The sequence below is a fragment of the Amblyraja radiata genome, chromosome 5, assembly GCF_010909765.2.
Source record: "Amblyraja radiata isolate CabotCenter1 chromosome 5, sAmbRad1.1.pri, whole genome shotgun sequence".
Lineage (NCBI taxonomy): Eukaryota > Metazoa > Chordata > Chondrichthyes > Rajiformes > Rajidae > Amblyraja > Amblyraja radiata.
This window is the reverse complement of record NC_045960.1, coordinates 114,246,478-114,263,103: the sequence shown is the minus strand read 5'-3', so window position 1 is coordinate 114,263,103 and position 16,626 is coordinate 114,246,478. Positions and strand designations below refer to the sequence as shown.

The 16,626-nt window shown below is 47.8% G+C and overlaps 1 protein-coding gene across 1 annotated transcript in view; it reads right to left on the bottom strand.

Moving 5' to 3' along the window:
- Positions 1–1,241: 1,241 nt before the first annotated feature.
- acoxl (acyl-CoA oxidase like) overlaps positions 1,242–16,626 on the bottom strand; it is a 311,202-nt gene continuing 295,817 nt past the window's right edge. The window contains exons 17-18 of the mRNA XM_033022103.1: positions 10,583–10,653; positions 1,242–1,520 (exon numbers count right to left, since the gene is read on the bottom strand). Of these exons, the coding sequence (XP_032877994.1) occupies positions 1,242–1,520; positions 10,583–10,653 (350 nt within the window). The remainder of the gene's footprint in view (positions 1,521–10,582; positions 10,654–16,626) is intronic.

The following is a 16,626-nucleotide window of genomic DNA, read 5'->3' as shown; positions in this document are numbered from 1 at the left end:
CCTGAAGACTGTAACGTCCAGGTTCAGGAACAGCTACTTCCCCACAGCCATCAGGCTATTAAACACAACAAATAAACTCTGAGCTCTGAATTGCCAAAGACTATATTATTATTTGTTATTTGCTCTATATTTGTTATTTATTGAACTTTTTCTTTTTTTCACCGTTATATACAATGTTTACATATTCACATATTCTGCTGTGCTGCAGCAAGTAACAATTTCATTGTCCCATCCGGGATATATGACAAGAAAACACTCTTGACTCTTGACCTGCGGCATTCTTCTCCCGACACTCCTACCATACTTCTCTATCTCTCCGCTGCCATTATTCCTCTCCCTCCACTTACATCCCCCAGGTAGATCTGCTGAGAACAAGCACCCACCTCCCTCTCTTTGATGGCATCCAAATGCTGTCACCTGGGCAACTTTGATCTACAGATGGACAGTACAGAATATTCTACATACAGTATTGGGTTGCTTCACAGCTTGGCTTGGGAACAATGGCTTACCCCTTATTCTTAAACTGTGGCCCCTGGTTCTGGACTCCCCCCCAACATCGGGAACATGTTTCCTGCCTCGAGCATGTCCAATCCCTTAATAATCTTACATGTTTCAATAAGATCCCCTCATCCTTGTTTGAATGAGATCCCCTCATCCTTGTTTCAATGAGATCCCCTCTCATAGTTGTATAGGGATGGTTATACAGTGTGGTAACAGGCCCATCAGTCCAAATAGTTCACATCGGGCATCTAGTCCCAGTCATAGTCACACAGCACAGAAACAGGCCCATCGGCCCGCCGAGTCCACATTAAGCAACTAGGGGTAAGGGTTAAGCCATTTAGAACGGAGAGGAAACATTATTTCACACAGAGAGTTGTGAGTCTGTGGAATTCTCTGCCTCAGAGGGCGGTGGAGGCAGGTTCTCTGGATACTTTCAAGAGAGAGCTAGATAGGGCTCTTAAAGATAGCGGAGTCAGAGGATACGGGGAGAAGGCAGGAACGTCTCCAATTTCAGGTTGTCCCTGCTTTCTCCCTCCTTCCCTTCCCCTTCCCAGCTCTCCCACAGCCCACTGTCTCTGCCTCTTCCTTTCTTCTTCCCACCCTCACCCCCACATCAGTCTGAAGAAGGGTCTCAACCCGAAACGTCACCTATTCCTTCGCCCCATAGATGCTGCCTCACCCGCTGAGTTTCTCCAGCATTTTTGTCTACCTTCGACTTTTCCAGCATCTGCAGTTCCTTCTTAAACAATATCAATGTGGCCGTCACCCGTGGGGCTTCCTTCATCAATCACCTCGGGCAGGTGAGCTACAAGGTGGGCGGACAGGGCTGTTTCCCAGGTAAACAGCCCCAGGGCTCGGTGCTGGCTTACCTGCAGTGAAGGGCACTCCTCCCCCCCCTCCCCCAGAGTTAGACTCACCTGGTTCCTCATCTGTACACTTGTAGCTGGCGTCAGGTATCGGTGTTCCAGATACCAGGCTCGCTCCTGGTAAACGAGGCTAGTCCCGTGCAAAAGGCAAAACTGAAAGAGAATAAAATTGGATCAGTCTTTAATTTATGGTGCTTAGATAAATGCTATTTTTGGTAAATACTTCAAAAGTCCAGGAATGCTTATGTTTAATCAATAATGTTTTATTATGAATGTTTAATGTTTTATGTGTCATTCCTAACTGTCACTGTATGTCATGTTGTCACTTGCGGGCGGAGCACCAAGGCAAATTCCTTGTATGTGAATACTTGGCCAATAAACTTATTCATTCATTCATTCATTCATTCAAATAGCCAAATGCCGTATGAGTTTGTGAAACTGACTGACTATTAAACACACTTTCAACGCTACACCAGTTATTGGTCAAATTTTACACAATAAACAGCAACCCAACATCGTGACCTCCAGGTTCTAGAACAGCTCCTTCCCAGAACCAGGGGCCACAGTTTAAGAATATGGGGTAAGCCATTTAGAACGGAGACGAGGAAACACTTCCTCACACAGGGAGTTTCGAGTCTGTGGAATTCTCTGCCTCAGAGGGCGGTGGAGGCCGGTTCTCTGGATACTTTCAAGAGAGAGCTAGATAGGGCTCTTCAAGATAGTTAATGGTTTGGACTAAGATTGTTAAGGGTTTGGACACGCTAGAGGCAGGAAACATGTTCCCGATGTTGGGGGAGTCCAGAACCAGGGGCCACACACTTTAAGAATAAGGAGTAAGCCACTTAGAACGGAGACGAGGAAACACTTTTTCTCACAGAGAGTGGTGAGTCTGTGGAATTCTCTGCCTCAGAGGGCGGTGGAGGCCGGTTCTCTGGATGCTTTCAAGAGAGAGCTAGATAAGGCTCTTAAAAATAGCGGAGTCAGGGGATATGGGGAGACGGCAGGAACGGGGTACTGATTGGGGATGATCAGCCATGATCATATTGAATGGCGGTGCTGGCTCGAAGGGCCGAATGGCCTACTCCTGCACCTATTGTCTATCAGGCCCTTGAACACTGCACAACACTGACCTCAGCAACTGTGATCTTCTATGGACGGTGCACGGCCAACTTCACCTTTGAACTATTATGGTCTGGTTACCCACTATAACATTATTAATTCATTGTATTTATTATATTTATTAGTGTGTTAAGTGTCCTGTAAAGCTGCAGCAAATAAGAACATCATTGTTCTGTTTACATAAGTTCATAAGTGATAGGAGGAGAATTAGGCCATTCGGCCCATCAAGTCTACTCATTCAATCATGGCTGATCTATCTCTCCCTCTTAACTCCATTCTACTGCCTTCTCCCAGTAACTCCTGACACCTGTATATATATATATCTAATCAAGAATCTTATCTATCTTAAAAATATCCGCTGACTTGGCCTCCACAGCCACCTGTGGCAATGAAATCCAGATTCACCACCGTCTAACTGAAAAAAATTCCTCCTGATCTCCTTCCTAAAGGAATGTCCTTTAATTCTGAAGGCAGTGCCCTCTGGCCCTAGACTCTCCCTCTAGTGGAAACATCCTCTCCACACCCACTCTGTCCAGGCCTTTCACTTGTAGTGAAGTTGAATCCCCAGCATGAGCCAGAACCCATTGCTGCCTAACGGGTCACGCTGACATGTGATGGAATTACGTCAATGCCTTGGTCAGTGAGTGTGAGTCCGAGCTGGTGAACGAGAGTGATAGGTGGAGAAACAAAGAACTGCAGATGCTGTTTTACACCAAAGATTGGCACAAAGTACTGGAGTAACTCAGCAGGTCAGGCAGCATCTGTGGAGAACATGGATAGGTGACGTTTCACAGAGTGCTGGAGTAACTCAGCGGGTCAGGCAGCATCTATGGAGTGAAGGAAATAGGCAACGTTTCGGGACGAAACCCGTAAGGGTTTCGGCCCGAAACGTTGCCTATTTCCAGAAGGATTTAAGCCCGAAACGTTGCCTATTTCCTTAGCTCCGTGGGTCAGGCAGCATCTGTGGAGAACATGGATAGGTGACGTTTCACAGAGTGCTGGAGTAACTCAGCGGGTCAGGCAGCATCTGTGGAGAACATGGATAGGTGACGTTTCACAGTGTGCTGGAGTAACTCAGCGGGTCAGGCAGCATCTGTGGAGAACATGGATAGGTGACGTTTCACAGAATGCTGGAGTAACTCAGCGGGTCAGGCAGCAACTTTGGAGAAAAGGGACTGAAAAAGGGACCTGACCTGAAGCGTCACCCATCCTTTTACTTCGGAGATGCTGCCTGACCCACTGAGTTACTCTAGCATTTTCGTATTCCTAATCTCCATAGATGCTGCTTCGCCCGCTGAGTTTCGATTTTTCCAGCATCTGCAGTTCTGTATTAAACACTGAGTTACTCCAGCACTTTGTGCCTATAAGTGATGGGTGGATACAGGTGAGTGTCAGATGGGTGGAGTAAGCTGGAGGTGAAAAGGAGACTAAAAGGAGTCAGATACGGAGAGACGAGGAGGAGTGGAATGTAAAGCTGGAGGGAGGGATGTGGGTGGAAGGGGAAGGAAAAAGAGGGGGGATAAAAGGGACTTGGGATGGGAGGTGACTGTACAGAGGAGGGGAGGGAAGTGGTAGACCGTTGCCAACGGTTACCCGTGTTTCCGTTTGAGCCTACTGGACCAAAGTAACGATGTCATCATCGTCATTGACAAATCTGTCTTTCGATCCGTCAAATGGTTTGCTAGGATTTGGAGTTCTGTTGAATTAACTCCTTCAGAAGGTTAACAATCCCACATGTTTCCTGCCTCTAGCGTGTCCAACCTCTCAATAATCTTATATGTTTCAATAAGATGCCCTCTCATCCTTATTCTGGAGTTTAGAAGGATGAGAGGGTATCTCATTGAAACAAATAAGATTATTGAGAGTTTGGACACGCTAGAGGCAGGAAACATGTTCCCGATGTTGGGGGAGTCCAGAACCAGGGGCCACAGTTTAAGAATAAGGGGTAAGCCATTTAGAACGGAGGCGAGGAAACATTTTTTCACACAGAGAGTGGTGAGTCTGTGGAATTCTCTGCCGGTTCTCTGGATACTTTCAAGAGAGAGCTAGATAGGGCTCTTAAAGATAGCGGAGTCAGGGGATATGGGGAGAAGGCAGGAACGGGGTACTGATTGGGGATGATCAGCCATGATCACATTGAATGGCGGTACTGGCTCAAAGGGCCGAATGGCCTACTCTTGCACCTATTGTCTATTATGAACCACCCAGACCTGTGAGGTCTGCTTTCTGTCCCCAGAGCCAGAACTAAAGATGGAGAAGCAGCGTTTAGTTTTTATGCTCCACGTGTATGGAACAAACTTGGTGATAAACGCAGGTCCACTCCAACCCTCAGTTGTTTTAAATCGGGACTGAAGACTTTTCTCTTTCACACTCCATTGAATTACTTTTAATTTTAGTTAAATTCAATAATTATTCATTTCAACACTGTACTGTAATTTTTATTCTTGTATTTTATACGTCTTATTCGATTTTACCTTGTTTTTATTTTATATTTTTAATGGCTTTTGATTGCTTTTTAATGCTTTGTGTAAAGCACTTTGAATTGCCTTATTGCTGAAATGTGCCGTATAAATAAACTAGCTTGCTTGCTCCATAGATGCTGCCTGACCCGCTGAGTTACTCCAGCATTTTGTGTGTGTCTAGTGCACTCTAGGGAAGTAGCATGGTGGTCTTCCTATCAGCTGCACGCCTTGGCCTTCCAGCTTGTTTAGTCGGCGATGTTGAAGAACTATTGCCATGTGTAGCGTGCCATTAATGGATGTCTGTGTAGGATGAGTGTGGAACCTGTTTTGCGTTCCGCACTCAGGCAACTCAGAGTCAAGCCCCTGTCCCACTTACGTGTCCTTGGCACGCTAATTACACGACCTCGTAGTCGCGTTGAGCCGCGACGGTCCCGCGAAGGTCGCGCGTGATTTCATGCGCCCGCTCAGCCGTCTGGAACGCATTATATCATTTGAAGATGGACACAAAGCTGGAGTAACTCAGCGTGACTGGCAGCATCTCTGGAGAGAAGGAATGGGTGATGTTTCGTGTCGAGAATCTTCTTCAGTCTGAAAGAAGGGTCTTGACCCGAAACGTCATCCATTGCTTCTCTCCAGAGATGCTGCTGGTCCCGCTGAGTTACTCCTGCATTTTGTGTCTATCTTCAGTTTAGATGGCCAGAGTGAGTCCCACCGCAAATTGGAGGAGAACCACATCATATTTCGCTTGGGTAGTTTACACCCCAGCGGTACGAACATTGACTTGTCCAATTTCAGGTAGTCCTTGCTTTCTCCCTCCTTCCCTTCCCCTTCCCAGCTCTCCCACAGCCCACTGTCTCCGCCTCTTCCTTACTTCTTCCCACCCCCACATCAGTCTGAAGAAGGGTCTCGACCCGAAACGTCACCTATTCCTTCGCTCCATAGATGCTGCCTCACCCGCTGAGTTTCTCCAGCATTTTTGTCTACCTTCGATTTTTCCAGCATCTGCAGTTCCTTCTTGAACAACCTGTCCTTTGTATGTTGTTATAGTCCCTGCCTCAACTACCTCCTCTGGCAGCTCATTCCATGCACCCACCACCCTCTGTGTGAGAAAGTTGCCCCTCAGGTCCCAATTAGTCCCCTTTCACCTTAAACCTCTGTTCTCTGGTTCATGTTTAACCTAATCTAGGCAAAAGACTCATTTCAATCACCCTATCTATTCCTGCACATGACTTGACTGCTTTGGAAATATTGTTGGTAAAACCAGGATTCATGCTTGTTGAGCCGTTAAATCAGTTTTCAGTATTTCCTGCTTTCATTTCAGATTTCCAGAGGCTGCCGTGTTTAGCTGGTGTTCCTGCCTCAACATTTATAACTCAGCTCATCTAAAACTCATCTGCTCCTGCCTCAAGAAGGCAGCCAGCATCATCAGAGACCCACACCACCCTGGCCACGCTCTCATCTCGCTGCTACCATCGGGAAGAAGGTACAGGAGCCTGAAAACCGTGACCTCCAGATTCTGGGGCAGCTTCTTCCCAGCAACCATCAGGCTCTTGAACACTGCACAACACTGACCTCAGCAACTGTGATCTTCTACGGACGGTGTCTGTGGTTGCACGACCGACTCCAGTTTGTACTATTATGCTTATATAGTATTACTGTCGTTAAATTATGATATTATTAATGTACCTGCATTATAATAACACTTTTAATCAATAATGTTTGATTATTAATGTTTAATGTTTTATGTGTCATTCCTAACTGTCATGTGTCACTTGTGGGCGGAGCACCAAGGCAAATTCCTTGTATGTGAATACTTGGCCAATAAACGTATTCATTTATTATTGATTATTGTATGTTTATCTGTGTGTTGTTGTGTTAATGAACAAAGAACTATACAGCGCAGGAACAGGCCCTTCGGCCCACAATATCCGTGACTATCATGATACCAAGTTAAACTAATGCCCTGTGCCTGCACCTGATCCATATACCTCCATTTCCTGCATATCCATGTGTTGATCTAAAAGCCTCTTAAACACCACTATCATATCTGCCTCCACGTTCCAGACACTCACCACCCTTGTAATTGTATGTTCCTCCAACAGCTTTGCTTTGAATTTGATAAAACAAGTCCCTTGTTCCTGTTGAATCAACATGAGCGTGTCTGCACCTCCTGGTGGACTGAATATTCTCCCCTCATCTCCGCTAACATGTTAGACTGTTGTGTACAAAGATCATTGCACTGGTGCAGCGGTAGAGTTGCTGCCTCACAGCGCGAGAGACCAGGGTTCAATAGACAATAGGTGCAGGAGGAGGCCATTCGGCCCTTCGAGTCAGCACTGCCATTCAATGTGATCATGGCTGATCTGTTCCTGCCTTCTCCCCCATATCCTCCGCTATCTTTAAGAGCCCTATCCAGCTCTCTCTTGAAAGTATCCAAAGAACCTGCCTCCACCGCCCTCTGAGGCAGAGAATTCCACAGACGAACAACTCTGTGTGAGAAGTTCAATCCTGACTAAGGGTGTTTTCAGTACGGAGTTTGTAAGATTTCCCCTTGACCACGTGGGTCTTCATCAGGCGCTCCGGTTCCCTCCCAAAAGACGTACAGTTTTAGTTTAGTTTAGAGATACAGCGCGGAAACAGGCTCTTCGGCCCACCGAGTCCACACCGACCAGCGGTCCCCGAACACTGGGGACAATTTACACACCCTGGGGACAATTTACATTTATACCAAGCCAATTAACCAACAAACCTGTATGACTTTGGAGTGCAGGAGGAAACCGAAGATCTCAAAGAAAACCCACGCAGGACACGGGGAGATCGTGCAAACCCCGTACAAACAGCACCCGTAGTCAGGATGGAACCCGGGTCTCTGGCGCTGCAAGTGCCGTAACGCAACAACTCTACCACTGCGCCACCGTGCCGACCCTAGTGTGCAGCATAGTGCTAGTGTATGGGGTGATCGCTGGGTAGACTTGGTGGGCCAAAGTGCCTGTTTCCATGCAGCCAAGAGCGGAGTCAAAGTCACCTCAGAGTTGTTTGATGGCAAGCTTGTGGTCAGTGACATATCGAGCTCCGTGCAATTTAACCTTTAAGATGCAGGCGCTTAAAAACAAACCAATCTAAAGAAAATTAACCTCTTACATCCTTGAGTCCCACCACAAATTGGAGGAGCAGCACCTCATATTTCGCTTGGGTAGTTTACACCCCAGCGGTATGAACATTGACTTCTCCAATTTCAGGTAGTCCCTGCTTTCTCCCTCCTTCCCCTCCCCTTCCCAGCTCCCCCACAGCCCACTGTCTCCGCCTCTTCCTTTCTTCTTCCCACCCCCACATCAGTCTGAAGAAGGGTTTCGGCCCGAAACGTCACCTATTCCTTCGCTCCATAGACGCTGCCTCACCCGCTGAGTTTCTCCAGCTTTTTTGTATACCTGCGATTTTTCCAGCATCTGCAGTTCTTTCTTAAGCGTTTAGTGCAAAGTAATTTAAGGAGGTCATAGTTGTTGTAGGAGTAGAAATTCAAGAGTGTGGAGCGATTGTAATGTGTGATTGTAGATCTGCTTCTGTGGCCAGCGTACAAACAGTCGTCTGGGCTGGGCACTATTGTGGAAGCAGGCCCATTGTGTAGAGGCACATGGCAGCCGGAGGCTTGGGGAGGGTGTGAAGAGAGAGCACGTTCTGCTTCTGACCTATTGAGGGAGTGCAGCGTAGGTTTACAAGGTTAATTCCCGGGATGGCGGGACTGTCATATGCTGAGAGAATGGAGCAGCTGGGCTTGTACACTCTGGAGTTTAGAAGGATGAGAGGTGATCTTATTGAAACATATAAGATTGTTACGGGCTTGGACACACTAGAGGCAGGAAACATGTTCCCGATGTTGGGGGAGTCCAGAACCAGGGGCCACAGTTTAAGAATAAGGAGTAAGCCATTTAGAACGGAGATGAGGAAACATCTTTTTCTCACAGAGAGTGGTGAGTCTGTGGAATTCTCTACCTCAGAGGGCGGTGGAGGCAGGTTCTCTGGATACTTTCATGAGAGAGCTAGATAGGGCTCTTAAAGATAGTGGAGTCAGGGGATATGGGGAGAAGGCAGGAACGGGGTACTGATTGTGGATGATCAGCCATGATCACTTTAAATGGCGGTGCTGGCTCGAAGGGCCGAATGGCCTACTCCTGCACCTATTGTCTATTGTCTATTGAGTGTAATGTTATCTCAGCAAACAAATCCTAGCATGAAGCGAGCGCAGCTTTAAAGGTCTCCTGTGCCCTGGTCCCGATAAGCAAGGTTTGCTCAGCCATTAGCCGTCACCACCGCAAAGCAGCTGACACAAGTTTGCTTCAACAAGTGCTGCTGATAGACAGGGTTGAGCCGAGATCATTGAGCTCAAACTTCTACAGGTGCACAGTAGAGAGCATGCTGACCGGTTGCATCGTGGCTTGGTTCGGCAACTTGAGCGTCCAGGAGCGGAAAAGAATGCAGAAAGTTGTGACCACTGCCCAGTCCATCATCGGCTCTGACCTCCCCACCGTCGAAGGGATCTATCGCAGTCGCTGCCTCAAAAAGGCTGCCAGCATCAACACAGACCCACACCATCCTGGCCACACACTCATCTCTCCGCTGCCATTGGGAAGAAGGTACAGGAGCCTGAAATCTGTAACATCCAGGTTCAGGAACAGCTACTTCCCCACAGCCATCAGGCTATTAAACACAACAACAAACAAACTCTGGACTATAACAGTCTATTGCACTTTATCTGTTTATTTATTGTGTATATATTTGGTCTATAGACACACTGAACTTTTATCTACTCTTCTGTATTATGTTTACATATTCTGTTAGACAATAGACAATAGACAATAGGTGCAGGAGTAGGCCATTCGGCCCTTCAAGCCAGCATCACAGTTGTGCTGCAGCAAGCAAGAATTTCATTGTCCTATCTGGAACACATGACAATAAAACTCTCTTGACTTGAGTTTTATTTAAAACTGGAGTACGTTGCAAGCAACACTCGACACCCACTTTCCTGTCAGCCCTGCAGACAGGCTGCAGCTTGGAGTGGGAGGGCCAGAAGAGTGGTTGATATTATGCAGCCCACCTACTGAGCTCCCTCCCTCCCTCCCTCCCTGCCCACCCCACCAGCCAGCGGATTAGCACAAAGCAGCCCAGGTACCGAGCAGCTAAAACAGTGAAAGGCCTGGATAGCGTGGATGTGGAGAGGATGTTTCCACTGGTGGGAGAGTCTAGGACTAGAGGCCGCAGCCTGGGAATTAAAGGACGTTCTTTTAGGAAGGAGATGAGGAGGAATTTCTTCAATCAGAGGGTGGTGAATCTGTGGAATTCATTGCCCACAGACGGCTGTGGAGGCCACAAGTCAGTGGATAATAATAAGGCAGAGATAGATAGATTCTTGATTAGTGCGGGTGTCAGGGGTTATGAGGAGAAGGCAGGAGAATGGGGTTAGGAGGGAGAGATGGATCAGCCATGATTGAATGGTGGAGTAGACTTGATGGGCCGAATGGCCTAAATCTGCTATCACCATGTACCACATGCTTCATGACAGGTGGGGGGGAGGCGCAGGTGGGGGGATTGGGGGTGGGGGGAGGATGGAGGAGGGAGTGTTTCCATTCATGGTCTCACCTTCTTCAGCAAGGCCTGGTCTTCGGGGACGGGACAGCCCTCCACTGCTTTCCAGAACTGCTCCAGGGTCACTGCAACCAAGCACGAAGAAAGATGAAACAGCATCGAGACACTGAGCCCTTCGGCCCATCTGTCCATACCGACAAATTTGGCATACCGGGCCAGTTCCAATTGCCGCATTTGGCCCACATGCCTCTAAGCCCTTCCTATCCATATATCTTTCCAAATGTCTATTAAAAGTCAATAGACAATAGGTGCAGGGGTAGGCCATTCGGGCCTTTGATCCTGCACATAATGTGATCATGGCTGATCATCCCCAATCAGTACCCGTTCCTGCCTTCTCCCTCTAATCTCTTGAAAGTATCCAGAGAACCGGCCTCCACCGCCCCCTGAGGCAGAGAATTCCACAGACTCACAACTCTCTGTGTGACAAAGTGTTTCCTCGTCTCCGTTCTAAATGGCTTGCCCCTTATTCTTAAACTGTGGCCCCTGGTTCTGGACTCCCCCAACATCGGGAACATGTCCATTCATAATTATTTCTGGTTCTATAGCTTCCTCTGTCAGCTCATGCCAGATGTGAATGAATGAATAAGTTTATTGGCCAATTATTCACATACAAGGAATTTGCCTTGGTGCTCCGCCCACAAGTGACAACATGATATAAAGTGACAGTTAGGAATGACACATAAAACATTAAACATTAAGAAATAAAACATTATAGAAACATAGAAAATAGGTGCAGGAGGCCATTCGGCCCTTCGAGCCAACACCGCGATTCATTGTGATCATGGCTGATCGTCCACAACCCGTGCCTGCCTTCTCCACATATCCCTTGACTCCACCAGCCCCCAGAGCTCTATCTAACTCTCTCTTAAATCCATCCAGTGATTTGGCCTCCACTGCCCTCTGTGGCAGGGAATTCCACAAATTCACAACTCTCTGGGTGAAAAAGCTTTCTCTCATCGCAGTTTGAAATGGCCTCCCCCTTATTCTTAGACTCCTGGTGGCTCCTGGTTCTGGACCCGTCCAACATTGGGAACATTTTTCCTGCATCTAGCTTGTCCAGACCTTTTATAATTTTATATGTTTCTATAAGATCTCTACAAAGATTTTTCTATAAGATTTCTACAAACATTATTGATAATCTTTGTAGGGTTTTCACAGACGACACAAACGAACAAACACATACAAAACGGCAAGTAGCAGTAAACCGAGGCAGCCACCGGCAGCTACACTGACAATGTGAACTACCTTCACAGAGGGCAGCATTGCACAGGAACAGACCAGGTGACCAACAATGTCTGTGTCGAACACTATGCCAAGACCAACTCTTATGTTTAAGAATAAGGGGTAAGCCATTTAGAACGGAGACGAGGAAACACTTTTTCTCACAGAGTTGTGAGTCTGAGGAATTCTCTGTGGAGGCCGGTTCTCTGGATACTTTCAAGAGAGAGCTAGTTAGAGCTCTTAAAAATAGCGGAGTCAGGGGATATGGGGAGAAGGCAGGAACGGGGTACTGATTGGGGATGATCAGCCATGATCAGATTGAATGGCAGTGCTGGCTCGAAGGGCCGAATGGCCTACTCCTGCACCTGTTGCCTATTGTCTATTCCTAGTGGCTGATTGCAGTTGGGGCTGCACAGTAGCCCAGCGGTAGAGTTACTGCCTCACAGCGCCAGAGACCTGGGTTTGATCCTGACTACAACTGCTGTCTGTACGGAGTTTGTACATTCTCCCCGTGACCTGCGTGGGTTTTTTTCAGAGATCTCCGGTTTACTCCCGCACTCCAAAGACGTACAGGTTTGTAGGTTAATTAGCTTGGTATAATTGTAAATTGTCCCTAGTGTGTGTAGGATAGTGTTAGTATGCGGGGAACACTGGTTGGTGCAGACTCAGTGGGCCGAAGGGCCTGTTTCCGCGCTGTATCTCTAAACTAAACTAGAGATTACACCCAACATTGAATTAACAGCTGCAGCAGATCGAGAAAGTGCTCAATGTCTTAATTATCTGCAATAGATTAATAGCATGTAAACAGTGAATTCTATCCCCAGCACCAGCTCCCAGCTCAAACTCTGAATATACCACCTGACATGTTATTCTATGCAAACATTTATGTTTATGCCGCATTGAAAAGAAAAGCAGAACTACTGTTGCATGCAAATGCACTTTTGTGAAGCTTTTTTTTGATTTGTGTGGGTGGCTTAAAGGATTGAAAAGGTTATCAGGTATCGACAGAAACTAGTGACAGACTTACTACTGTCTGACCCACGTCATTGACATTGTTTGCAACTTTACTCACAGAGCTGTACAGCACGCAGACAGGCCCTTCAGCCCATCTAGTCCATGCCTAAAATGTTGACATCTTGGATTAGTACCATTTGCCAGCATTTGGCCCATATCCCTCTAAACCCGACCTATCCATAACTCTGTCCAAATGTCTTTCAAAAGTCGTAATTGTACCCACGCTTCTTTAGCTTCCACTGGCAGCTCGTTCCAGATACATAGAAACATAGACAATAGGTGCAGGAGGAGGCCATTCGGCCCTTCGAGCCAGCACTGCCATTCATTGTGATCATGGCTGATCGTCCCCAATCAATAACCCGTTCCTGCCTTCTCCCCATATCCCTTGATTCCACTAGCCCCTAGAGTATCTAACTCTCTCTTCAATCCATCCAGTGGACTAACCTCTGAGTGGAACAGTTGCCCCTGAGGTCCCTCTTCAATCTCTCCTCTCTCACCTTGAGTCTGTGCCCTCTAGATTTAGAATCCTTTACCCTGGGAAACAGACTGTGAGCGTTCACTTTATCCGTGCCCCTCATGATCTTGTATCCCTCAATAAGGTCGCCCCTCAGCCTCCTACACTCCACAGAAGGAAGTCCCAGCCTATCCAACCTCTCCCTGGAACCCAAACCCACAAGCCCAGGTAACAAATACAACACCACTTTCCGTTGCAAAGATCCTGGACTCTCATTACTCTCCTAAAGCATTTTTTAAAGCTATCGCTTCGCACACCTTAATACTTTCTTAAGACAATGTTTTGGAGTAACTCAGCGGGTCAGGCAGCATCTGTGGAGAACATGGATAGGTGACGTTTCACAGAGTGCTGGAGTAACTCAGCGGGTCAGGCAGCATCTGTGGAGAACATGGATAGGTGACGTTTCACAGAGTGCTGGAGTAACTCAGCGGGTCAGGCAGCATCTGTGGAGAACATGGATAGGTGACGTTTCACAGAGTGCTGGAGTAACTCAGCGGGTGCAGCAGCATCTATGGAGCTAAGGAGCTAGGCAACGTTTCGGGCCGAAATGTTGCCTATTTCCAGAAGGGTTTTGGCCCGGAACGTTGCCTATTTCCTTAGCTCCACAGATGCTGCTGCACCATAACTCAGCGGGTCAGGCAGCATCTGTGGAGAACATGGATAGGTGACGTTTCACAGAGTGCTGGAGTAACTCAGCGGGTCAGGCAGCATCTGTGGAGAACATGGATAGGTGACGTTTCACAGAGTGCTGGAGTAACTCAGCGGGTCAGGCAGCATCTGTGGAGAACATGGATAGGTGACGTTTCGGGTCATGACTCTTGAGAAGTGCCACCTATACCTTTTATCCAGAGATGCTGCCTGATCCGCTGAGTTAGGCCAATTAACCTACAAACCTGAACATCTTTGGCATGTGGGATGAAACCGGAGCACCCGGAGAAAACCCACATGGTCTCATAGTCTCAGGGAAAACGTACAAACTCCGTGCATACAGCACCCGTAGTCGGGATCGAACCCAGGTCTCTGGTGCTGTAAGGTGGCAACTCTACCACTGAGCCACTGTGATGCCATAAATATCCACTTAACTTTTGTGAGGAAAAGCAGTGGCCGTGACGGGGATCGAACGCATGACCTCGGCTTTATCAGCACCACGTTCTAACCAAATGTGCTAACTGGCCGACTGGGGAGTCACTCCAGCACTTGGTTTCATTTTTTTGTAAACCAGCATCTGCAACTCCTTGTGTTTCCTTAATGCCTTATTTTGTGTCTTGGTGCCCATACTCTGCTTCTTTGAGGCTCCTTGGGGCATGCTGCCATGTTTAAGATGCTGCACCACAGTAATCCACTGACAAGTGTTAGGTGCAGTACAAGGTGCAGTATCTTATTGAAACATATAAGATTATTAAGGGTTTGGACACGCTAGAGGCAGGAAACATGTTCCCGATGTTGGGGGAGTCCAGAACCAGGGGCCACAGTTTGAGAATAAGGAGTAAGCCATTTAGAACGGAGTCGAGGAAACACGTTTTCTCACAGAGAGTTGTGAGTCTGTGGAATTCTCTGCCTCAGAGGGCAGTGGAGGCCGGTTCTCTGGATACTTTCATGAGAGAGCCAGATAGGGCTCTTAAAGATAGTGGAGTCAGGGGATATGGGGAGAAGGCAGGAACGGGGTACTGATTGGGGATGATCAGCCATGATCACATTGAATGGCGGTGCTGGCTCGAAGGGCCGAATGGCCTACTCCTGCACCTATTGTCTATTAAGAAGGATTCAGCCCCATATCACCAGCAAGAGACATCAACTTCAAAGGAACAGCAGTAACAGAAACCAGAGAGAAAAACCAAACCAAACAAAGAATACAAGGTCACCAACCAAGGAGCAACATTGCTGCTTGTGATGATCAGTGCATTAGTTCTAGGAGCACAATTAGGCCATTCGGCCCATCAAGTCTACTCCGCCATTCAATCATGGCTGACCTACAGTGGCTTGCAAAAGTTTTCATACCCCTTGAACTTTTCCACATTTTGTCACGTTACAACCACAAACGTAAATGTATTTTATTGGGATATTATGTGATAGACCAACACAAAGTGGGGCATAATTGTGAAGTGGAAGGAAAATGATACATGGTTTTCACATTTTTTTATAAATAAAAAACTGAAAAGTGTGGCGTGTAAAAGTATTCAGCCCCCCTGAGTCAATACTTTGTAGAACCACCTTTCGCTGCAATTGAGTCGGTGGGGGCGCTGCAAGCCAACGCCCTGTCAGCAGCGTGGCCGTTTCCCCCCAACTTTTTTTGTTTTTTTTAGTATGTTTTGAAGTATGGTTTTAATGTTCCTTTGTGTGTTTTGTGTGGGGGCTGGTGTGGGGGGGGGGGGGTGAGGGGGAAACCGCTTTGGTCGCCTCCTCCATGGAGAGGCGACTTTTTCCAGGTCGCCTCCCCCGTGGCCTAACAACAAGGATTGGGCGGCCTTTCCCGGAGACGTGCCCGGGGCTTCAGCGGCGGGCGCAGCGTGGACTCTCGACGTGGAGCGGGTGAGCCCTCGCTGGGGCTCGCTGGAGGGGAGCACTCCGTTTCGCTGGACCGGGGCAGCCGACAGCCTGAAGCCGCGCGCGGTCTGCAGAGTTCCAGCTGGCGCGGCGTCTACAGCCCAGGATCCCTCGTGGGGACCCAGGAGAAGAAGAAGCCATCACTGCCGGCCCGCGGCCAACTTCTACCGCGGACCCGGCATGGACTTACCATCACCCCGAGAGGGGAGCTTCGACAGCCGGCCCTGCGGTCTGCGGTGCTTCTGGCTGCAGCGCGGTGGGGACTTTAAATCTTCGACCGCCGGCCTGCGGCCTACAGCAACCTAAAGCCGCGGTCTCCGGTGGGGAAGAGCCGACTATGGACTGGCTCTGGACTCTGGTCCCGACCACGGGGGGAAATGGAGGACTGGACAATTTTTGTGCCTTCCACCACAGTGATGAATGCCGTGGTGGATGTTTGTGTTAAGTTTTTATTGTGTATTGTGTGTTCTTTCTCACTGTATCGCTGCTGACATATTCATTTCACTTGCACTTTATGTGCAATGTGACGAATAAACCCGTATTGTATTGTATTGTATTGTAATTACATGTAATTACATGTAACCATGTATCATTTTCCTTCCACTTCACAATTATGCGCCACTTTGTGTTGGTCTATCACATAAAATCCCAATAAAATACATTTACGTTTATGGTTGTAACGTGACAAAATGTGGAAAAGTTCAAGGGGGGGGGGGGTAAGGGGGACAAAAGGGGCAGCCGGCGT